Genomic DNA, 13523 nt, shown 5'->3' with positions numbered 1-13523 from the left:
TCAGCAAACACTTTAAACTGGTGGTAGGGCTCGGTCTGAGGTATGCTGGCCGAGGGTTGGCGGTTGTTAATTATGCCAAGTGACAGACAGTATGGCAAGATGGGCTCTTTTCTCACGAAGGCTTGTGTCTCGTATTACGCATACGCCCTTGTGTTGACGACAACATGATATCGCGGTATGTGCGTCCAGTATTTTAGGGGGAATCATCTCTTGGTGATAACAACCAGACGTGCCTAATAAACCCAAACGTTAAATGAACTATGGGCCTAAAACACCATTAAAGACATGTCAGTCGTATTTTATTTTCTATCTGCGTGAGAGGTTGGACGGGTTTGGTGTCTTTATCTGATTTATAATACCGGGGACGTCGTCGGTCTGTCTGGGCGCACTTGTCCCGAGTCATCACCGCTCACCGGACAGGAAACACGGACTGATCTTCTGCTAATCCAGGAAGAACGGCGACCTTGGCAAGGCCGAAAACAAGGAGGAGAAACAGCGCGACATTGACCGGAGAATAAACAGGGGATGTCTCAACAACTCGTCCACGATGACTTTGAACTTGTGTTGGCTACACCCGGCGTTCTCTGATCATCACATGTTTACCGATGACAGCACAACTGTTACTTAAAAATATGTCAACTGCAATAAAAGGAAGTTCATCCATTTAGTACTGAATGAGTAATAGTCGTGAAATGCCGACTACACGCCCAGGCACACAGGCAGTGCACTTGTCAGCACAATCCGGTTCAAATGACTGTTTTTATGACATCGCTAATGCTAAAGTTGAGGTCATTGATCCATGTAGCTATTTTTGCTGTTTCCATGTCAACTTCTCGTAACAGTGGATTATATGGACTGTATGCATCGTTGATGATACCATTATCCCTTTATAGTTGGTTATATAGATGTAGATGAATAGCAACTAGCCGCGGCGACTGTTGCAGGGCTACTCTTGCTTGCAGTCTTTTACATTAGCCCTAACAACAGTCGCGGAGCGGTGCATTGGGCCAAATGAACAAACATGCGTTTTACCGTGCCGGAACACTTTGTTGTTAGGGCTAATGTAAAAGACTGCAAGCAAGAGTAGCCCTGCAACAGTCGCCGCGGCTACATAGCAACGTGAACGCCAACGGAGTAACAGTCATTTAGTACCAACGCTAGCATCTGCATATTTGAATCCATCAAATCAAATCATTAAAAAGGCTTTAAACAACCCCGGAATCTCGTTTTCTGTGTACAGAAAGAAGGAATGGTCCAAACAAGGTTATATGAGGATTAGTGTAAAGTTTGAGCTAAGATAGTAAAACCATGGCGCTTCTGACTTAGAGGTGTTGGAGGTAAGAAATACATTGTGACAAACGAACATCTAGTCATCATAGTTGATGAGTCGGTGCATTCTTTTTATATATAACGTTATTCAATATGACAATTTGCCTGAACATTATCTGTTCCATCTCACCCACTCAGATAAACGCTGCGTTGTAACAGGGATGGGCCATAAATATACAATAACGCCACACATTTTCAAGACGTGTGCGAAATCTAAATACATTTACGATAGTTCCATATTTCCTCTACCATCAAATATGGTGATGATAATATTGGCATCTGATCCTGAACCTGTTGCAACTGAATACCAAAAAGTCTCGACAGCAGGAAATGGTTATACACGTTTCCATGGCCATAGTCCCGTAATTTTCCACCAAACCGATAACAACCCTACAGAGCGATTGTTTAGTCTACAGCATTTACTGTCACGTCCAGCATCTGTCAGTCAACTGGTTTGAACTTGTGTGTGAGTTACATGTACTCTTCTGTTACCACATCCTCGCGTATATAAGACAATTTTGTGCAAAAGATACAACGGCCGTTTCATTGTGATTAGTTTTGAGATGATCTACGTCGTCAACCATTTCTTTAGAAAGTTAACAAGAAGTGCTCTGCATTTCACCATCACAAGAAGTGATTTTGGAAGTGCATTCTATCGCACTCTCTCTTTCTCTCTGTGGTGTCTGCGTGTGGATGGTGTTCAGCACCAAGGACAGATGTGCTTGCTTCTGTGGTGTCCAGCACGCAAAAGGGACAGGCGTGTTTGCCTGTTTGTGGATGGTGTTTGACACTAGGGACAGGTCTACTTGCCTGTGTGGATAGTATTCAGCACTATAGCTAGTGGTATGGTCATTGTGTGGATGGATGGTGTTCAGCACCAAGGACAGGACTGTTTGCCCTGTGCGTGGATGGTGTTCTGTACCAGGGACAGTTTTGTTCAAATGTAAAAAATAAGTATCCAATGTCGTTATGACATATCAGACTTTCTATTATCCATGTCAAATTTTGCTTTTTGCAATGACTAATGAGGCATCAACAGAATGTCAAATAACGTGTATTGGGGAGAATCGGACAATAATGATATGAAACTGGCTAAGCACATTCTTGTTGAAAACATCTTTTACAACTTTATGAAACAACAAAACCTTTGAAATCACCACGTATTACAATGAAGCTTGTTTCATTTCTCTGTACATATTACAGATGACCTTGTCACCTTCTAGTAAAACTCTTTTGGGTGAATGTCTAATACAGTGTTCAATCCTTGGTGACAGTACAGTAGAATAAGCACCGAGACTATTGTACAATTCACCATTACTGTTTCACAGAAAACCCCTATGTCATTTGAGCATACATTTGTATTACCAATGACATGTCCTGTTTGTCTTTTGAACCTTACATGGCACAGTATTTAAACTGTCAGAACAAGAGCTCAGAAAACATAGTATCCACGCATCTAGGACATATTGCAGATTTACATGCATTTGCATACATTTACACAAAGAATGATAAAACATCTAATCATCTTTACACCATTGCAATGTTTACATACATGCAAGATACATTTGACCGTTCATTTACATTTCGAATACACTGTAAATGTTATGATTGAAAGACATCCTTAGATAAATGGCATCTAATACCTTAGTCTGACAGTACAATAATGGTCTCAGTAAAATCCATGTCATCATCATAGGCAGCATTCTGCACTCATACTTTACATTACTACCATAATTTCTATAATCTGTATCTATGATTAAAGAATCAGCTCTTTTTTAGAATGTAAAAGAAAAACAACTTTGTTAGACACATGACTTTACCAAACTTGACAAAACTTGTCACACCACTCAGAAGAGATGAAAATTTGGTTATTTAGACCTTCTATAGTTCACTCTTAGTCAGGTAACATTACTGTGCAGATGAAGACCTATCTTGTAGACTGGGACCACAGTTGTGATAGAAATGGACATTGTACAATGCACATCGTTGATTGTAATGTTTATGTATGTAGTCAAGGCATGGCAAAGGTTTGTGCGTAGTTGTGCTTGGTTTGCTGGAATACCCTTTTCTGCAGACGTCTTTCTCACAAAACTGTTTGCACAAAGCTTCCTACCCATTGGTTGGCTAGCACATATAAAAGGATGACATACATCCCTGAGAGCACAGAATATTGGTTGACAGTAAATTGTAAGTACGCCCTATTGACTCAACCTTATGATCTAGGCAACTGCACTGGAAAAACAGCATCAGTCCTCTAAGTTAAAAGAAAAAGTTTAACTTCTTTAAGTTTTAAGAACCCAGCCGGGACTTCACAAGGTCTCCAAGAGACCCTACATTGCACAGGACACTGCCCTCTCACATCTGCAGCTCTTTCTTGGCCTGGAACTTGTCGTCAGGGCCTGAGGCAGACTTTGGTGGGTTCTTCTTAGACGGCGATGATGGTAGGGAGGGAGGCCTGGGCCATATCAAGATCTCATCCCCATCCTTGATATTGTAGGCGTACAAGTTTTTGTCCGCATATCTCAGTTCCTCGTGATGACAGATATGCCCGTCGTAGTTGATCTCTGTGTCCACGTGAATCACGCGGAGCTTGCTGGGAGGCAGCCCGGTCCAGTCCTTCAGGCTTCTCTTGAACTCCTTCAGAGTTTGCTCCACGTTCAGGTCCATGACCTTCACGTGTTCTTCAAACGTGACCTTGACGTGAGCGGTGGTCTGCGGGGACAAGTCAATCTCAACCAGAGGCTCCAGGACTCCGTGGATGCCGACCAGGGTGTGGTACCTCTCCGGCTTCTCCTCACTGTCCAGAAAGTGTCGGATGAAAGCTCGTTCTGCGTCTTCTCTCTCCTCTTCACTCACAGAGCTTCCGTTCAGGCGAACAACACGCGGCATCCTGGCTATAACCATCTGTCTTCTAAGCTTCTCATCCACGATGTCGTCAAAAAGTGGTACCCCCAGCATCCGGACATCCTTCAGTTGCTGCAGGCTGTTGAACTTCTCCAGACTCTCCCAGGACCCCACCCCTGTGTTGGAGATGTTCAGCTTCTGCAGGCACAGGAAAGCCTGTTGGAGCTGCTCCACGGGTGCCTCTATGTCCTTGAGCGGAGCCTCGTGCATGACCAGACTTACCAGACTGGGGAAGGTCTGACCCAGCTTGCAGACTTCAGCCCAGCTCTGTACGTTATTCCCATTAAAATGGAGGACCTTAACATTAGGGAATGACTGTGGATGCTGTTCTACACTAGAGTAGTTGTTCAGACTTAGATGGAGCTCCTCCACATTTGGTGTATGCTCCAGAATGTTGTACAATGCCTTCCATGGAACCTGGAAAAACAATGCAAACACATCAAATCTCCCATATGAAACTGCCCTTATAATTGAAAAAATGTAAGTTTAACAAAAGTCTAATGAAGTGTATTACTGCTATTGGATGGTCCAAAGATCATTTTCACAAATATAGTTTAAAAAGCCATTCTATAATGCATGTTTTACTACTACAGTCAGATGACAGTGAAGATACTATAGATCCTATGTGACAGCAGTTTACCTGAGTACTGTTGAGTACCAGGTGTCTGAGCTGTGGACAGGAGGGGACGGCCAGCCCAGCCGGGATGTCACAGCACAGCGGGTTGTTACACAGGTTCAGGAACGTCAGCTGCGGGATCTGCTGCATGATCTTGAAGACCTCCTGCCATTGGCTGATGCAGTTCTGCGTGATGTCCAGCTCCGTGACCTGGCTGCACAGGCGGGACACTTCCCCCTCCTCCCCGCCACAGGTGATGCCGAAGTTGTGCACAGCCAGGACTGGAGGCAGACGCAGAGTCCCTAAAAACATACAGAGAAGTTTTGTTGGGATGGAAGAGACAATGAGGGGAAGAGTGCACTAACAAATCATGTTAAATGGTAAAAAAAGGAAGAAGTTACCAGTTGAAGATAAGCAGTAAAATGTACATTTACTAACATGATCAAAGAAGTTTCTTGCTTAGGTCTAGTTGCTTTCGTCAGAAGGATATGGCATGTGGGAGGCTGTTGTTAAAATTTAGTTCAAGTTGAAAAATGGTGCACCAAGGCCGACTTGGATATAATAAAAAGTCGAAAGGATATGAACACATCCACACTTGACGAAAGCATGTGTTCTACGAACTCTAGTTTGATATACATTTGAACAATTTTACATTCTGAGAATTTTTGTTTCTAAACAAATACAAAAGCCACCCTCTCAAACTGAAATGGCCTAAGGACACCTTTTAATCATGGCAAAGAACAAAAGACAACTGTACACAGGGCGTGTCTTTAACGGCCAAGCGCTGTTCTTACCTGAGGCATCCTTGCCAGGCGCGTTGCCAGCTATGAAGATTTTGCTTGAACTCAAGGGTAGCTCATCGTCTAGAGTTGAGTACTTCTGCCACAGGGCCTGGGGCAGGGATAACGCAGGCTTCTCCTCAACCATTCTTCTCACTCAGGTAACTCTAACACCTGCAGACAGAAGGCACGGGATTGTCAGCCTCAGTAATCAGAATTGACATGAACAAGTGCGGATTGACCTCCAGACGAAAGGATGACACAGTAGGGTACACATTCACAAACACGCTGCAGGCTGTTGAAATTTTCAGTGAACGGTTCATGAACACAGGTGGAACTTCAGAACAGATCTACTACATTGTAGTACAGAAGGGGCGGTCTTTGAGTCGTTTGACTTTGAGATGTTGCTGTTGCTTACACATCCAAAGATTAACATCTTTAAAAAAAGCTCTAGATGAGATAACTTTTATTGTGTTGGATCCAAATTTGAACTTTAAACATCTTTAAAAAAATTAAAATAGGTAAATGGGAGAGACTTATTTGCAAGCACACCTGTAGTCCTTCCGCCTGAACTTTTGCATTTTAACTTGATTGCACAATAGACTGACAAAAATGACTGTATATAATATTATTGAGACATTCATTGCAAACAATTGAGACATTGAATGGTGCATTAGCCTATGTTTGTAGAAGTGATTAATCTAGCTGTGTACAATGACATCTGTATCTGTATAACTGGTGGAGCTCTCCTTTGCAATAACACACCAGACATATGATGGCATACACAATTGTATTTTGCTTCATATGAATGACCCCAGCAGGACGTCATTCCATATCAGCAGGTGATGTCATTTTTGTTTGCTCCAACAGTCCAACCCGTATTTTCCATATCATTTGTATTAAAAATAAATATGTCAGAGTAAATTTTGACTGAACACATTTTTGTAAAATCAAGGACGAAAGCTCCTTGGTAAAATTAATTTCTGTCAGCCCAGATTTAAAGCCACGACCTTCCTATCCAGGCATACGATGGTTCAGCCCACTAGACAATTGCATGTTATAAATGACCCTGACTGTGAAACTACATTAGTATTGATCCAGGTGGCGTCAAAGGTAGCAACAGTCTTTATAGCTCCTTGCACACGTCCTTGTCACAACATCTATACCAACATGGGAGAGCAGAACTTGAAACTACACCATTCAAACAGACTTGTTTTGAAACAATTTTGTTTTTGATCTTTGTTTTGACATTTTATTGATAGATTTTGAATATTTTGTGTATGAAAAGCATGACACAACTGTGCAACGTTTGAATTTCAAATTGAATTTCATAAGTCTAAATGTGGAAAATACCATTTTATTGTGTAGTTAGATAACCAAATTTATGCTATCATATGTGAGATCTTGTACTAACTAACAAGTTGTATCAAACAATGCAACTGGTGTCATATTTCACACTTCAATGTAAGAACAAATGTTTGATTTATACGATACCACGTATTTAATGGTGGATTTTTAACGCATCGAATGTACTGAAGCATTGGTAGATGTACTCGACCAACAGGTCTCCACATTTGAGACTAATTAACTTAAACGTTACCAGCAAAAATTAAGGTCGGTGCAACCACTTCAAATCAAAATCAGGAAACTCTTACAACCTACCTTTAGAATTTCTATCAAAGCACCCGACTCAGATGCACTTCTCCATAGATGACTCCAGAGAGGATAGCTCGCAGTTGCTTCTTCAAATTGCAGACAAACAAAAATCTAGGCTGTGACTCACCCACTAAAATTAAGGCTGATTTCAAACTCTAACGTTCGAGTCGTACTACAGGTCAAGGACCCTTCAACTTTGGCCCCTCCACCCAGCTGGCAGATAATTTTTTCTCAATGGCTCACAGCTGTTTTTACGTCAGCGTTAGCTTCCTCCAGCCCCTTGACAACAACGGCTGTAACGTGAAGACGTTTTTCTAGGAATGGGAAATTCAGACCACAGCGAAGCAAACCTGAATTTGACGCGACCTCTGGCTCGAAGCCGTCTGTTTTCCGTCACGGTGTTGTTGTTTTTCCAGGTCCCAGCCGGCGGAATAGACCACAATTGGTGGGGGTCGAGTAGTATCTTTAGAAATGATTTCTGTACAAAGTCAGTAGATATATATCCATAATTAAATCAATATTACATATATTTTAAAATACTAATGATTTTATCTTGAAATGTGTAAAACAAATTGTTCAGTATGAGTTATTAGTATGCTTATATCATATGTCACCCCTTTGCTTTAGGGTAGCCTAGAAGGTTGTCTCAAAATAGGCATAGGGTGTCTATATTTGTGGTGTCAGAAATCGTTTGTGAGACCATGTTAACTTGCCAAAACCAAATGAATACACTTTCACGTGCATCTATGTGGGAAGCACATTGAATATTTGGCATAAAACCACGAAGAATACCGTATTGTGCAAAAAACAAAGGATTTTCAGGCTGCGTTTGACAACACTTCCGCTAGAGGTCGTAACGACACCGCTGAAAAATACTAGGGTTCCTCTAACAAGATTGAAGCAGAGGGTTTAGAATATTTAACCTTCTTGGTCTATATATAGTGATATGATGTCTTACACTAAAAATGAAGTAATTATTACCACCGACAATAAATTAATAGACAAAATTATTTCAATTGTTGTGCATGAAGGTGAAAAAGGTGATATGTTCACCTGATCAAATTGTTTTCAGCAAAATTTCCCCCTTAAATTTGTAATGGTATAGTCTGGTTGACTGAGGTTCAGAATTGTTTCTTGCACGTGGAAAGAATAATTTCTGCATATCGAGTTGTTTTGATGTAATTTTCACAAGCCTATCGCCAGTGACTGCGGTCTTTATCGATTATGGTTTAGTGTCCTTATCAGATACCAGCTCGAGGGCCAAAATAGACCGGAGGTAGCGACCTGACTCGAAGTGAACTGTTGGTACTTGCTCGTACTTGCTCCGATCGACCGTTCTGGTCATCGAAAAGTTCATATTTTGGGCACACTTATCTCGTCATGTCTGCAGAGAGGGAAGCCTCATGCTCCAGTGATGTGGAGACTGAACAAAACAAAGGTAGGTCATGAGTAGTACAGGTAGGTATGAAGATCAGAGTGTGATGCTGCATGTGAAGTTACTTTGCCCCCCTCCCCACTTCCGGTTTGGCGGATGTAGCTAGACAAGCTTGAAAACATAACTTTGTCAGTTTTATGCGGAAAAGTTGGCTAGGTAAATGATCAAGGCAAATTAATTGTAAAGATATGTGTTAAGAAAATAAAAGATGGCAAAACATCCTTTGAAAAAAAGGATGTTTCAGAAGGCAGTCAAAGTCATACTTTTTAGGATTAGGCTTATTCATTCATTTTAGACTGAGGGGTCTAAATCTGTGTGTCACTTTAATATGGTATTTAATTCGTCAACCCAGATGCTTGAATCTGTGAATGTTGATACTGAATTGATGAAATCCTTTTGGAACCAAATCCTTTGATTAAAAATGATCACCAATTTCCAAGAGTTTCCAGAGTTTAAAAAGCTCTGCTATCATGCTACATACACATCAGGCTGCATGCATGACTTTTGACATTTGGGGGGACTGCATTGCCTTTTTTGTAAGGCGTAATCAGGCCATTTTAGTCTTCAAAATCCGTAGGCAGACTCCCCAAAAATCAACGTAATTCGTAATAGAACATTAACTGCAAAGCGTAAAGACGTAATCAGCTCTGAGGCTTTAGCGTAATTCATAATTGGCAGCGAAAATTTTGCATAATTCATAATCACTGCCCCCCATGCAGGCCCTCATATTTCAGACGAAGACGACTCGGTGATGGCAGCAGCGCTGGCATCAGAACCAGGTGTGGTGTACCTGAGCCACCTGCCGCAAAAGATGAACCCTAAAAACCTGCGTCACATGTTCAGTCAGTACGGGGAGGTGGGACGGACCTTCCTGCAGCCTGGAGGTAAGGATAGCACTACTGGATACATGATTATGTCACTATGTGTGTGTGCTTTAAATAGCCCTAGTGCTATCCTCCGTATTTTCCGCCCGCTCCCCGCTGGGCCCAGCTACATAAGGGAGGGGGCGGAAACTACGGAGGTTGGCACCCAGGCTATACTTTCAATGCACCTAGTCACCTATATATGATAATAGATACACATGTATTTGTTTAACAACAACAGGAGGTAGACAAAGATGTTCTTATCATAGTATTCATACACGATTTGTATGTGAAAGATATTATATTGCACATGTCATGTCTGTCTGGCTACCACTTCTTTGCACTACACTAACACTAGTAACAGTACTGTATCTTCAATCATACAGTGTACCAGGTACACAGATTTTTACCATTGAAGACCTCATCAAATTTTCATGGTATTTCATTAAATTAAAATTGTACTACATGTATTTTATATTTCATCAATTACTACAAAGACGAGTATCTGTATTGTGGCTTGGGATGAGTGCATTTTTGTTGCAGTTCCTTTTCCTGTCACTAGTGTGCAGTGGCGCTTTTGTCACATGCTTCTCTTCTCCACAGCACGTCTGAAAATAGCTGGCAAAAAAAGACCCAGATCCTTGTAATTAGAGTACAGTTAGTCTTTCTGGTTGAATAGGCATTTCAGGAACTTAACATGTGCAGACCATTCTTTGTTGTGGTTCAATGAAATGTTCTAAGTACCTTCTATTATAATCTCCAGTAAAAGGGACTTGTAAGTTAAATATCCGGGTCTCAAACTTTGCTGGCCTTTAGCCCCTATAGAATTTTTTTTAAAGTCGAATCTATTCATGAGGTAATATTGCTACATAAAGAAATGACTCACGGCCAAACCAAATAATGTCTCAGTACGCAAGAAGACGTGGTGAGGAATAATGGAATACGAAAGCTGTAACAGTTCTCAGAACTAGCTGTGTCATACGAAAATCTAAAAAAAAAAAAAAAAACAGGACAGAATCTAGAATTTGTAATTCCAAATAGTGATGGGATGACAGGGAATTTTGTGCCTCATTCTGTGTCTTATTGTATAAATGACAAGTTTCAAGTTTATAGTGCCCTCAGGAACACTGACCTGATTCAGCATGGTACCTTACATATGCAAATACAATATTAAACCTATTTTGGTATCCAAAAGTGTGCACATGCACCCAGTATTTCAAGCCCTGTGGCAGTATTTGTAGGAAACAACCATTTATCAGAAGTCAGTATGGACAGAAGCAAGTTGAATACTTGAGAGTGAGTCACAGTTCACCCTGACAGTAGCTACCTGCTGAGCCCACCTGAGCGGGTATTATGATGGATTACAGCAGCTTCCATATTGTTTCCTGGGATCAACGACCCCGGGAACAAGCAGGGCACTGTTCCACAGGTCCGGATGGCGATGTCACTCTGACCCCTCCTGGTTCGCGGGATGTTCGGGGATTTTATGTCTTTTGTCCAGGTGTTGTTAACTCACCTTCCCTCCAACAAAACAGATGTATGATATCAATTGAGGCCTTTGTTTGTCCATCCTGTCTGACTTGATGAGCACCATGAGACAATCTTTATCAGAAAAAGTTGAAGAATCAATGACAGGAATTGTGTGTTTAATTTTTTTCCTGTACAAGATTCATAAAGAGCTAATAAAGTTGTATCAAAGCTCCCTTTTACGATTAATGTGAATTCTATATGTCATGACTTCAATGTGTTATTGTTAGCACATTTAATGCAGGGAAATACTGCATATACATGTATTACAGTCAGTCACAGTGCACTAAAACACCATGTACATGGCATGTTTTGCCACAATGCCTGCCCCACTACAAACTAAGAAATTGAATTTCACCCTTTTAAACATGATAACATTGTAATAACACTGACTTTGTATCCCTGATCAGGTTTAGATGTATTTCTACATGTTTGAAGAGGTTTATGAACAACCACCTAAACCCCCCCCCCTATTAAAGGGTTTTACTGTATGAACTGACAAACCATTTTTCTGCTCCATCTCCCACCCTACACTGGAGCTATGAATCCTTCAGCAATAGATTATTATCAATGCTGTACCCTGAGGGGTTATTTGATAATCAGATAACTAATCATTCTCCCTGTTTAAAAAATTTGACAGTTCTCCTCAGCAGAGTTACCTGTGGAGGTTGATTGTCCCCGGTCCTGTGGTGAGTTGGTGGCTGCACAGGTGTGAGTAGGAGTAGGCACGATTTATGCCATTGTTCCACTAATTATTCCCCATATGATGCCTGAGCTAATTGAGGGTGGAATTGTCCACAATATATCACATGTGTTATAGGTACGTCATGTGTGAATAAATCCGTGTATTGTTGACATCCAGCGATTGTTTTTACCTCAGTAGGCTCAGCGGCTATTGTGGGGCATATGGCTGATATTATCAGCCCCCCTGGAGGGATGAATCCATGATGAGTAAGATTGAAGCTTATCAAAGAGACTTGTTCTTTGTTAGGATTTACTCATTAGTGCATGTTGTGCTTCCTGTGATGATCCAGCGGAGACACAGGCGGATCTGTCAGCCCGGCAGGTACGGCCAGCCCAACGTTTTGTGATGATTAGGCACGGCCAATTTTGTCACTTGGGTTCACAAATCGCATTCTTCTGGTATGTCTGAAATCCTAAGGGAAAGTACTCTCTGAAATTGGTTCATTTTACGCCCTGTAACTGAATATTGTTATTGTTTACATTTGATTTTGTAAACACGTTTGTTTGTAGCAGTGACCTCAAACTTTGATAAGTTTAGCCTGTTGCTGTTGGGTTTTATCTCCACATGGCAATTGGTCCAGCCATACCAGTCATATCTTTCAAGATGCCTTTGAAAAAGTCTGACACGATCTTCAATGTTTGTAAATACACCACTATTTTATAATGACTTCCATTCTGATGCATTAAGGTGAGGGATATTCATTTACATATATTTTTGAAGTGTTGCAACTGTTGCAGTGCTATAAATGAATGGTGATGAGTGAGTCAAAGTTGGTAACTACTATTTTGGGTATAAAGGCACAGCATGAAGTGCATGTAATTGACCTCAGTGGTATGAAATACAAAGCAGCATTCCAGTTTCCATACAAACATTGCCACTCCTAGAAGAGGCGTCAAACAAACAATGTGAATCACTCCTTTGGTGATGTCTCTGTATCTGTAACGTTATAGGTATAGTCGGTATAAACGCCCTTCGGCTAAACACACCAGCTTTAATGTCTAGTTATAAAGACTACCGATAAAGGTGCTGACTCATTTTCTGTGTGTCAAGAACTCATTAACATTGTCAATTAGCCTCTACCAGGCTTCAGAGCGGCAAACTGTATTCCCCTCGCATTTTGTATATCCAATTTCTACTCTTTCTAACTGCCTTTAAAGGCTGGTAGAGGCTAATTATCAATGTTAATTGCTTATAATGTTACATTGTTTTATTGTTTAATAGTGGTAGGATTTTGATCGTGTGCATACAGATGTAATTAGTAACATGTATTTCTCTGATTTTGTTGAATAAAAGTTTCATTAGTAAGTGGAATGTGCTAAGACTAGAAAGTCTTATCACTACAACAGATGTTACACCTACAGAACATTGTCTTAATCCTTAAGAACTGTTGGGACGTCTGCCACATTTTTCTCACATAGTTTATGAAAGTATCACTGTTCTTATCTCCACTGTTGAAATACTGCCAACATTGCTGAGAAGGGTCAGATTAGAGTGTGCTCTGTACATGCTATTTTGTATAGTACAAAGCAGGATCTAACGTCATATAATGCGGGACATTCACAATTTTTGACATGATGAATTAAAGATGGTGTTTTGGGTCATATATGAATGATGAGAAATTGTTCTTTATCAACAGTTATAATTCAAGAGTTTTGAAAATGGAAATTTA

General features: G+C 40.9%; 2 protein-coding genes across 4 annotated transcripts in view; one reads left to right on the top strand and one right to left on the bottom strand.

Moving 5' to 3' along the window:
• Positions 1 to 2185: 2185 nt before the first annotated feature.
• Positions 2186 to 7752, bottom strand: LOC109480922 (tubulin-specific chaperone cofactor E-like protein). Of its 2 annotated transcripts, none has more exons than XM_019783292.1 (4): positions 7291 to 7752; positions 5644 to 5802; positions 4874 to 5151; positions 2186 to 4650 (listed from the first exon to the last, which is right to left on the bottom strand). In XM_019783292.1, the coding sequence occupies exons 2-4, from the start codon at positions 5774 to 5776 to the stop codon at positions 3685 to 3687; spliced, it is 1377 nt and encodes a 458-aa protein (XP_019638851.1). In that variant the 5' UTR covers positions 5777 to 5802; positions 7291 to 7752; the 3' UTR covers positions 2186 to 3684. The 2 variants fall into 2 exon arrangements, with proteins under 2 accessions (XP_019638851.1, XP_019638853.1); XM_019783294.1 differs by having other exon boundaries at positions 7635 to 7749.
• Positions 7753 to 8394: 642 nt separating this feature from the next.
• LOC109480896 (activator of basal transcription 1-like) overlaps positions 8395 to 13523 on the top strand; it is a 6521-nt gene continuing 1392 nt past the window's right edge. Inside the window, exons 1-2 of one of the 2 annotated variants that reach the window (XM_019783232.1) lie at positions 8395 to 8722; positions 9454 to 9603. In XM_019783232.1, coding sequence (XP_019638791.1) covers positions 8665 to 8722; positions 9454 to 9603 — 208 coding nt within the window. In that variant the 5' untranslated portion in view covers positions 8395 to 8664. Of the gene's footprint in view, positions 8723 to 9438; positions 9604 to 13523 lie in introns of both variants that reach the window. The other variant, XM_019783231.1, reaches the window with a different exon arrangement.

The sequence above is a fragment of the Branchiostoma belcheri genome, unplaced genomic scaffold (genome assembly GCF_001625305.1).
Source record: "Branchiostoma belcheri isolate BF01 breed outbred unplaced genomic scaffold, Haploidv18h27 scaffold53, whole genome shotgun sequence".
Lineage (NCBI taxonomy): Eukaryota > Metazoa > Chordata > Leptocardii > Amphioxiformes > Branchiostomatidae > Branchiostoma > Branchiostoma belcheri.
This window is presented reverse-complemented; position numbering and strand designations above follow the sequence as displayed.

What these genes read in the sequence shown, in the direction of transcription:
- LOC109480922 (XM_019783292.1), bottom strand. Translation starts at nt 5,776, where the DNA reads ATGGTTGAGGAGAAGCCTGCGTTATCCCTGCCCCAGGCCCTGTGGCAG. An exon ending in GCCTGGCAAGGATGCCTCAG is followed by an intron (nt 5,152 to 5,643) that starts GTAAGAACAGCG and finishes GTATGTTTTTAG; the next exon opens with GGACTCTGCGTCTGCCTCCA. An exon ending in TGGTACTCAACAGTACTCAG is followed by an intron (nt 4,651 to 4,873) that starts GTAAACTGCTGT and finishes TTGTTTTTCCAG; the next exon opens with GTTCCATGGAAGGCATTGTA.